An 11,119-nucleotide genomic window follows, 5' to 3' on the forward strand; every position below is an offset into this window, starting at 1 on the left:
TCTCTCTCTCTCTCTCTCTCTCTCTCTCTCTCTCTCTCTCTCTCTCTCTCACACCTTCCGCCACACACTTTGACATGGTATCAGAGCACAAGGGTGCTAGATCTGCCATCGCCATCAGCAAGGAGGTCATTTCGGAGAGTTTCATCGCGAAGAAATCCTTCATGCCACTAGCGTTTTCAGCCTACCTACGATTTTCAGCAAGGGCTGCGTGACTTGTTGGCCTTTTTGTGACTCTGTTGCTAATTGGACTATTTTCTTATTTTTAATGATTAATCTCTTTTTTAGGATATTTTATTGTGTGCACTAAGAACTGTTAAAAGATTGTAGCTACAGGAACTGCCATCAAGAACGGACAACTCTGATGTGTCATTTGATCGGTGACGGTAAACATCGCGAAGGAGTTTCCGTAAGTTCGGTGGAAAGGGCCGGGTTACGAGTGCCCCTCATGCGTCACATGATGGGTGACAGGTGCATCAGTAAGGGGGTATCCCGTAGGCTAAGAAGGAAATCCGAATTGAGTAAGAAAATACGCGTAAGAACGCAAGCACAAGAATAAAGATGGGTTCAATGAAGCTTTTTACGAAAAGCAGGAACAATCGCGAGAAGGCACACGCTTTCCCGCGAGGAATCTATGTTTGCATTGCATTCGTGCATGTAATTGCATTCAGGGACGCTTGGGAAGTGTTGTGAAATGCATTGGTTTTAACTTATAAGGTTTTATTGAGTTTTCGGGCAGGTTCAGACCAATTTTAAAATATGCCGGCCGCCCACTTAATAAGTGGGCAGCCACTTAGAAGATAAAGCAACAAAACCAGCCAGCGAATTCTCTCTCCCTATTTTGGGTAGAACAACGCAAAAAAAAAAAGAAAAAAAAACCGGCCGCGATCTCTACGCGAGCAGCTTTTCGTGCCGTGGCCAAGGAGCTATAACATAGTAACAGGGAATGGCCGTTTTCAGGTCTCCGTTCCCCGTTCCCATTCCAAGTTCCCGTTCCGAATCCCCGTTCCGTGTTTCAAACGTGAGTACGTGTAACAGGGAATGGCATTTTGTTCCCCGTTCCCGTTCCGGTTTCCCGTTCCTGGTAACTATGAGCTATAAAAGCACCACATGCCCTCACTCAAGGGAGGTACCAACATCAGCAAGAGAAGACTCTGCCGCAAGAGATCGCGAGACTACGAAGCACGGAAGTCGCTTTTCCTGCGCAAGAACGACAGGTATCTATTGTGGATTCGCCATACGAATTGTTGTCGCGTGTATGTGTGGTTTGTTTGGCAGGAATCTCCCGTCTTACGGGAAGGCCCTTCACGGGAAGTACGACTTTACGCCTAAGTCCCTTACGGGAAAGTACGGCTTTACGCCTAAGTCCCTTACGGGAAAGTACGGCTTCGCGCCTAAGTCCCTTACGGGAAGGAACGGCCTTGTGCCCAATCCCTTTACGAGAAAGTACGACCTTCGGGTCTAAGATTACAGAACGGAGGGGTTTCCTCGGGTTCTCGTGCTTGTATAAGAATTCTCCTTGAATAAAAGAATACTCTTTACGGGGGGGGGACCAGCCCATCTTTTGGTCCCCAATACTGTGTCGATCTTCTCCCTTCTCTCATGTTTGCAAAGAATTATAATTTTCAGATTTTCTAAGTGCTCGTGTACGCTCCCGTTTTGTGACAGACTCTCTCTCCAGCGCCATACTTCTCCTCTTCATAGCGCTTTCTCCTCCACCCTATAAGTGACTTTAAAAAAATATGTCCAGGTTCAATATGAACATGGACAAAGCATAAAAATGTACAAAAAGGGGTGATTTAGGCCTTTACAAAAGCTAGCGCCCAAAGGGCTGGTTTGTACAGATGGCACTGCCTTAGGATTTTTAGAATTTCCATGTCATTAGTTCTTTTACGCAATTATGTGTGAGTGCCTTGCTTTATTCTTAGGATTTTTAGGCCCGATTGTCACAAACTGCTGACAAGTCAAGCTATTGACGAACGGAGTCAACTTGCAGATCCCGATTGAGAGACCTAAACCCTAAGGAGAAGCAGTAGAAGAGACAGAAGTAGCAAAAGAAGTTTTATCAACTTGCGAAGTCTTGATGAGTGGCCTTTTTTTTTTGTTTATTTTTTGAGAAAAAGATCCTTCCATTAGTTAACAAAACTGCCCATAGGGCTACAAACCACCTCTACTAGAGGGGCTACATGAAAAATAAGGGGAGACTCTCCCAGATGATTCCAAGCTGTGACGACGCCCTCTTCATACTCCTGTGTTAACCATGTGAAGGCGAAGAGTCTTTTGAACTTTACCCACGTCTTAGGTGCTTTCTTGTGTAAAAGCAGGGTTGACTACCATGTATGGGCATTACCTTAAATAAAAGATGTTGCTTTTCTCCGTTTCTTCCGCCTCTTTTTGTTCTCACTGGAATCAGAGGAAGAGGAACTCTCTGGACTGTCTAAAGATGAGGACGAAGATGGAGAATTGAGGTCATCCCGAAGCGTACTCGCTGCTTGGATCTACTAGCCTCCTCAAGAGTTGCTTCTTGACCTAGGTATTCGGGATATTCTGTTGGGTTGCTCGTCTTTCGGGAGTACTTTTTGTCCTTCAACCCTCCACAAATCACGGGCCTAGCCGTACAACCATGTCAACAGTTTTACATAGGGCCGTTTCAAGGTTTAGCTATTGCCAGGTCACTATTTTGTGACATGCAACCGAAAGATGTACGATACAAACAACTTTGCCAATGGATAGACCTGCACGGTCTTCGTCATCGATACAAAATGAACACGTTTGCTGATCTATCCACAACAATTCAAAGACCATCATGCCCACTCCGAGTATGGGAAGATAAAAGGTTAGTCCATCGCTATACTCTCCAATGGCTGATCTGGAATCGGTAAAGGCTCTAGGAGGTCTGTCACTTTGTGCATGTCATACTCGACTTTCTTATCATACCAAACAAGCACGCACAAACTTATCCACATCTTTCTTGAACTGGGCCAATAGAACACCCTCAAGTGTTGCTTCTATGCCCTTGTTCCCAACAAAAGGAGGATTTGACTCTCCATCAACACCTTTTCCCACAAACCATGTGCCATACACAACATGATCTTTCATATAAAAAACGCTTGAGTAAAAAGCTTGACATTGTCTCCCCTGAAGTCGAGACACGAAGTGGCGGAGTTCTACTTCCAGATGTACTTCTTTTTATATTTAGTAATCCACAAAGTACAACTGCCAGGGAGTCACTCTCCAGATGTGCAACCATGTATTGACATGCCATAAGTGACCCCCACGGTTCATATTTAAAGGCATTGAGGTCCAAAAGCAACTGTTACAGAAAGTTGGAGCTCTTTCAAACGAAAGTTTAAAATAATCTCTCAAAAGCTCCCCAATCTTGTCCAAAATTGCCATGTCTTCAACTTGAAATTGCGGCCCAATTTATGGGTGCCACGGCAGCAAACCTGTAGGCTGGCCACGTCATCTTCCACGTGCCCTCTCTCTATCACAGTCTTGGCAGGCAGGTTATGTGCCATGTCATCACTTGTGTGACACGGGCCTGTTCATTACTTCCCTAACCATTCAAAGCATTTTGGGCATGTAAAGATTATGACCTTGTCCTGTTTGCACAATCAGAGTCCTCCAATGCTTTCTCACCTGGCATTGGCGGTTTCCTTTGAGCCTCATGGGACTCCACACCATCTGAATGATCTTTATCTGATGCAGAGGGGACTTGCAAGAATTTCACAAACCTGGAATTCTCTATCAACTGTTAAAAGATAGTGAAACACTTAACAGTCCACCTCTTTGCATATGTCTAGAGTCAGCTAGTCTATGCTCAACGTGTTTGTCATGTGAAGAAGCTTCATCCTCACAATGGTCCTCTCTCCACTTAGCCATAACACTGAAAATTCAGCAAATATCTAGCCCTTTTATTTGAATTTGAGGAGACTGATGTAATTACAAACAAGCACTTGTACTTCGTGTCTTCACTCACAATTGGCCAAGGCTCACTCTTTAAGGAGAAAGTGTTGTATGTCTTGGTGAGGGAACCATGAAACCAGCCATTGAGACCATAGTCACCACAAGAAATGGAAATAGAAAAACCAGAGTTTCGGTCGAGGTCGAAACGGTCAAGCAATGACGTTTCTTTCAAATCAACTCAGTCTACAAAGCATTATGGGACTTGAAACATACACAGAGCTGCCCACAGAGCCATTCAGCATGCCCACAAGCCACAAAAATTGTGTAAAGAAGTCACAAGAGTCACTCTCCCCCGCTTAACCTTGGGGTGAGAAGAGAGTGTGCAGTATGCAAACCGTGTTGAGTCTGCCTACAGAGAAATGCAAGTGCCTAAAAATGATACTAAAGCTTCAAGAATATCTGATTGAGCAGAATTTTTTACTCCAAAAATGAAAAAGATTAGAAACACCGTTTCTCTGGAAACGGAACGGTGGGAAACGGCTGGTCCCTTCCTATGAAGCTACGTTTCTTGTTACTATGATTGGACCACCAAAAGGCGGTAAAATTAAAAACGAAACCAATAATTGTTGTCTAGTTTCCGTTGTAGTTTTTTGACACAAAGTTGGTGTGACCAGTCACTTGTAAATAGAATGCAAGGCTTCAGCTAGAGAGGGGGAGAGAGAAAATGACACTAGATTGGCCCCCAAAGATTGGCGCCCCATTTTGGTAGTTCTTTTGTGTTTCACCTACAGCAAACTACTACGATCGAAAGCTGCCAAAGTAGAGGATGATTTGGAGATGTACGAAAGAGTCCTGGCAATCCCCTTGGAGATTCGGCGAGCTGGCTGCAATCTAGCAACTCGACACAACCCCCACAGAGGATGTTTTTTGTTGGACATATTTGGTTCTCAATAGTGGGTTTGTACCTTCTCTGATGCTCGACAGCCAAAGACTATGGCTGCCCTTAGCAAGCCTGTGTTTGTGGAAATAAAGAATGAAAGCTAATAATGTTTAGTATGTCCAAGTTTAGTTCTGAGCACAAAATTGCACAAATGGTGTGTGGGTCAATTTAATACTCCCAATTTTTAACAGTAATTCTGAACTGCATATTTGCACAAATGTTCTGAAATGCCTATTTTAGTGGCACCGCACTACTCTAAGGAGGAAGTGTGGGAATGGGCTTGGAAACAAGAACTTATTTGACTTAATGGCAAGGATATCTAAAGTCACAACGTTGTGTTAGGTTTATTTTGCTCATAACTTCTATATTTTTTCAATTCAAAGCTTGTATAATCTTCTTGATTTAAGGTGGTCGCACAGACTCCTGCTGCAAATGGCACGCCAGACTTAACAAGGGGTGGTCAGTGGATTTCAGCAGCACAACAGGTGACTGGCCATGAGGCCCCAGTTTCTTTTCAAGCTTTTCATATATGTGGTTACTTCTAATAAAAAATTGATGATTCTTTCAGGCTCTGCCTAATCAAGAGTGGATGTGGAAATCCAAACCCATGGGTAGGTTAATTGCTAGCTGTTTTACAGTCTTTTTGTCCAAATTCTTGGGTATCACAAGAAATCCATCTGGTTCGCTGTATATGTTTCTCTAAGGGAGAATTACCAAAATACCTCGAAATGGTTCCCCTCGTTTTAAAAAATTGGATTAAAAAATAATAATTTGAGAAGGTATTTTGAGAATTTCCATGAACTTTTTGTGTGTGGAGCTTGATTTTTAGCATGAATTATGCCTTGGCAGGTTCGTAAGGAAGGGTTGCAATTATTGATCATTTCATTCTCCAATTTTCATGTAAAGCCTCCACTCTGTGCCCCCAAGTTTTGCCACAATGTACCTGATGGACTTGTCCGTCATGCTGTAAAGTGGAGACCGTGGCATTTAGCACAAAGCATCTCTGACCTGGCCATTTGTTTGTAAAATGTGATTTGCTGAGGCCACATTCTGCATCAAGATACCAAAGGAGTCTCTGGAGAGTGCCTAATGCCCGACAAAATCGGCAAAATCCAGACTGCTTCACGTTGAAATGGGAAGAGCAGGGGGAGTATGAAGCCAGTCCCTATGCACATGTTCATTTTCCTGAACACACTTTTGTAGTTTATATTTAAGATTCCAGTATTACAAAGTGGTCCGATCTTCGTTCTCAGCTTGGCTCAATCAAGTCGGCTCACATGCCATTGGGAGGTTGATTTTAAACAGGTTTTTTAACTCATTAACTGCATGTCTTTTCTAGGAAACGCCTTGCGTAAAAGAAAAGTGGAATCTCATGATATATTCTGAGATTTTTCTAGATAGCGTTTGGCATCATGCTAGTCAGGGCAATCCTCCGGATAAGATTTGCAAGACTTTTGAAAGAAAAATATCAGCCGGACCTTGAGCTTCATGATCGTCAAGGTCCGTGGCGGCGGGGCAGCACATGAGGGCTGTACATCTGCTTATCTTTATCTGCCGGAATTTCTTTTGCAGCTGTTAGATCTTTGCCAGCTCAGCACCTGGAATTCCTCGCATGGATGACCACCAGTGGCCTGCTGCCAACTCGAAGCCTGGAAAATTAACTGCCCTGCTGCAGGTGGTTGCCCTTTTCCTGCCTGGACTTGACGGCCGAGACAAGACTTCCATTGTCCATTCCCCCAGAAAAAGGCTCCCCTCATACATCTAGTTCTTCATTGCAACCTTGCTTTTTATCGAACACGTAGCTTTGGACAATAAAAGATACCATCGGGTGTGCAAATTTGATTACTACAGCTTTTCGTTGCAACCAGTTTTTCTGCACATGATGCTTCGTTCTATGGTATATGCGGAATATAAAGTGAGATAGGTTTTATAGGAATGAACAGATGATGAGAACTTATAATGATGACCATGAGAGCATGCTTGCATTAAGATGAAATGAGTGCCGAGAAAGAGATGCTTATACACGCAATTTGCGGTGTGATGCCATGGGTAGATTATGGCTTGATACATCGCATTAGCATCATCGACTCTTAGTGGACAAACGATATGAATTTTCATGTGAGTTATGCTTGACATGGCTCGTGATGACTAAATGGGTTAACTCAGCACACACTAAGAAGCTTATTTACCCTAGCAATCTTTCGCTTGGGACAGAGAAATTGGCAAGTAGACAAATGGCAAATGTGTGCCTCCAAAATGTAGTTCAAACATGGTTCTAGATCGAGGTCTGTGAGGTGTGTACCAAATATGTCCCCTCATACATAGTACCAGAACTGGTTGGTGCAGCAGATTAAATTGAGGCGGTTGTACATCTCTCCAGGCTCGCTTCTCTTGCCTTCAAGAAGAAGTGTCTCAAGCTCTCACAAAAGTTTTTTTGCACAATCAAAATTTTCATTTCCTACTAGTAGTGATGCAATCGAAAGTTTTTCCATTCTCATGTCGAAATGATTAGTTGCCAAATGTGCCATGCCAACTTAATATACCTATCAATATGTCTGCTCATGTCATACAAAGCATTGTGTGTGTGTGTGGCTCCATAACACTTTGGCACTATGTTGCAAGGGTTATGTTACTGTTTTTTTTCTTTGTTTTCAGCTCCAACTGTACTACCCACAGAATTGTACCCTTGTCGCCTATCCTCTCTACCCTTGTCCTCAATCCAATACTCGTTATTCTTGATACCATACTTAACAACGTTTCTTGACTGATGCTATCTAGCATACTAAAGTAATTTCTCCATTCCATGGAAAAAGGTCTAGGTGGTGGTCTCGAAAATTTGACGTTCCTTGTTCCACAATTTTCCAAAAATGAAAGTTAACATCTGTTACATCGTTGTAGCTTAGTCTCCATGTTGTGTAAGACATTGGTAAAAGCGTCTAGCTCATCTCAAGTCCTCGTAATTTGAAGTTTTGTCTGCAGCCTTCTATGTTATGAGAGCTCTCTACTTAACATCCTTTAAGCTTATTTTCCATGGTCTTCAATTGTGATTATATCTTGAGTGAAATATGACATGAATGAAGAACACTAGCAAGTTATTTATTTAAGTGTCGACTTGAATTAGCCAAAAATGTATGGATTGTTCAAACACCTTTAGTCGTACGAGAAATGTTGACAACATCTCTTGTACCACTATGATAACATTTCTTGTAGGTCGCATGTCGCATGTTTAGAACATGTGACGGTCTGAAGATTGTACGCTAGGCTCATTAAAGTCTTGAAGTATGAAGAGGTTGCTAATCTTTCGGAGGAGTGTTCAATTGATTGTATCTTATCCACATGCGCTAATTTCTTGAATACAAGTAAAAACGCAAGTGTTAATGTGGATGCAGTGTATATGGTTAAAATTCACTTTAGATTGCTCCTTAACGATGCAAACTCATACAAGTAGTATATCTAGGATGTAAACATTCAAATATTGCTTAAAATCAAAGTCCATGACTTGGCTTATGGTGGGTGGCTATAATAGGAGTTTAATACATCTAATCTACCTTTGTAGGTAATTTAAGTAGTGAAAATCATTTCAAGCATTTATCAATTGTAGGTTTATTCAAGTAAGTCATCTATATTTTGTTGTCCAACATTCTTAGCTCAGTGGATTGGATTTGGAATGTTTGGTGGGAGGACTAAAAAATGTACTTAATTATTATATTGGGAGAATGTTTCGAGTCCACTATTAGACTAATGATTTCCTAATAAGGAAGAGGAAGTGCATCTCCGAAAAGATAGCACGGTTGAGGTTGCAATAGCTTAGAAACCGATAATAAGGTAATTGTCTACCTAGGTCCTTCGTAAGGTTTAGTATTGACTTTCACACAAGGTCAGGTATGTGACATGACAAGGGTCCTATGAAGGAGGATGAGACTCAAGAGGTTGACCTTGGGAATAAATAAATATGTATATAAATAAATATGTAAAGGACCGGTGGTGACTCACTAGTTTTGTCTTGTTGGATTCTAGGAGGAACGCTTGAGGGAGCCATGATGCCTTTGGATATGGCATATTGATTACCATCATAGTTATATCGGGTTGTTAACAATAAACTTATCTCAAAGTAAAGTAACTTTCTAGTTTGGTTAATGATTGCATACTAGAGGAAAGGGGTTTGCTTTACCATGTATTTATGTTTTCATTAATTTACATGATTGGTTTCGAAGACAATTTAGTAATTGTTCATGGCATGGATATTTAGTGAGTTGGCAAGTTTTCAATCGAACAATTTGCATGTCCCTAGATGGGATAGCTCAAGCTAGTTGTAGCTTTAATGTAAAAAATATGTGAACCATTTTTTATAACAAGGTCAATCTTTGCTACATAGTCGTGTTTTCATGGGAAGTCCGTGAGGTGTTTTAAGAATATGAACTAGATAACAATTTGATACTCAATCCACCATGAATACTATATTGGTGGAAAATTAACATATGATCTTTTAGCAATGTTCAATAGAACTTGAGCAGATGAGGATTACTTTGAGATGTACGCCATAGCACCACCATAGTCAGGACTTGCAACTGATTATGAACCTTCATTTTTAACCCGGTGGGGTAGATTAGAAAATTATCTTCCAATGCTCCTATACATAGGCTCATCTTGTATATAGCTTCCCTTAGGCTAAGACTCTTTTCTTTAGTTACTCCCTCTTTAAAGAAGAGTTCTCATCCTCACTAGCGTTTGGCCCTTTTGAAGGTTTTTTGTTCACTGCAAGTAGTACTGTGCTTACACTATCTTATTTGTGGGCGTTTGACCTACTTTTTTAGACCAGGTTCTTCATGTTTTGGAGGCTCTTGCATTGAATTGATCCAACCACCTTAGATGTGCCTATGGTTACAAAGGGATCATGTAGAATCCCAACCAAACTTATAGGTTGTTTGAAGCATAGATGGACAGACATATATGTAGCCCAAGAAAATAACAAACATGATGAATCTAGTATGCATACTTAAAATTCACACTCAATTCATGTGGGTTGAGCCTATTCTTCCTTGTAGAATTCATCTTTTGAAACCATACGGATTGTGTTAGTGCCACAAGTAGAACTAAGTAGTCTATGGCATAGCTTAACCCACTATCTCAAGGTTAAACAACTAAGTGTACAAAGCGGCACATTGTTAACTATGTGCACTCAATAAAGTCTATAATGATGAATGGTTCTTAGCGTGAGAGGAGCTCGTATGGACTAAAGGCTACCCATCTTGATGTGATTGTCCTTGCAACATGTATCTTATTTTTTGTCTCTAGAATCCCAACTTCAGAGATGCCATTTACATTTTATAAAAGTCGCTAGAAGTAGAAGGCCAACACGTTGGACTATCTTGCAGAAGATGATTGTGGCACCATGTGTCTAGGCCTAGGAAACTCTCATACTCTCCACATGTGGAGTACATCCCTACATTAAATATTATACTGGTATCAAGGTGGTTTATCATTGTAAAGGGAAAAAATGTGCGTATAATTAAAACACTAGCTCTGCAACAATGAGAAGGATCCTTCATTTATCTCGACTCTACACTCCTAAATATAGGGTTGATGATTCTTATCTAGTTTTAGAGACACACTAAGTGAATCTCTTCATATACAAAGTTTCTTTTATCTCCAATAAATAGCTACCATAGTGTATTCTTGTTTACAATGCTGCACTTATATATCGGCCTATACTAATAGAATTATCAATGTTGTCATGATCATCCTATATATAGACACTTAATTTCCATCTTCCCTTACGGTAGTACCCTTAATTTAACAACTACTCGGACTCTACAATTAGTTTATGAAACTCTATGTTTTAAGATCTCTTACCTTTAGCCAATATTGAATATACCACTATATAAGCACTTTGAATTGAACTAATAAAAATACATGCTCATGGAACATACTCATTGGGTGGATTGGACCAAATGTTCGTGTATTTTCTTCTTTGTATATCTTTATGGAGGTATACATGTGGACTACCATGTCTATGTATTAACACTCACAACAATGATATCAAAGTACATATAGATAAAAAAGGAAGGCTTGTGCATTGAGAAAAGATATATAGCATGCCACCCATTCTCAAGAACTCGTTGTCTCCAGCATTGGAATGCAAGTTTCTTGTGTGCGCAAATGTGGTGCGTGTACGGAGAGTGAGAAGGGAAGAGAGAGAGAGAGAGAGAGAGAGAGAGAGAGAGAGAGAGAGAGAGAGAGAGAACACAAGATGTGGGTGGAGCAGCTTTTGGACGA

At 41.1% G+C, this 11,119-nt stretch overlaps 1 protein-coding gene across 5 annotated transcripts in view; it reads left to right on the forward strand.

Moving 5' to 3' along the window:
• LOC147434303 (flowering time control protein FCA-like) overlaps positions 1-6,136 on the forward strand; it is a 121,942-nt gene extending 115,806 nt beyond the window's left edge. For 2 of the 5 annotated variants that reach the window (XM_086490839.1, XM_086490840.1), the window contains exons 19-21: positions 5,251-5,328; positions 5,412-5,454; positions 5,693-6,136. In XM_086490839.1, the coding sequence (XP_086346965.1) occupies positions 5,251-5,328; positions 5,412-5,454; positions 5,693-5,700 (129 nt within the window). In that variant the 3' untranslated portion in view covers positions 5,701-6,136. Of the gene's footprint in view, positions 1-5,250; positions 5,329-5,411; positions 5,455-5,692 lie in introns of those variants that run through there. The other 3 variants (XM_086490841.1, XR_015185348.1, XR_015185349.1) reach the window with 3 other exon arrangements.
• The last annotated feature ends 4,983 nt before the right edge of the window (positions 6,137-11,119 follow it).

This window comes from Adiantum capillus-veneris, chromosome 19 (genome assembly GCF_014529385.1).
Source record: "Adiantum capillus-veneris isolate H3 chromosome 19, ASM1452938v2, whole genome shotgun sequence".
Classification (NCBI taxonomy): Eukaryota; Viridiplantae; Streptophyta; class Polypodiopsida; order Polypodiales; family Pteridaceae; genus Adiantum; species Adiantum capillus-veneris.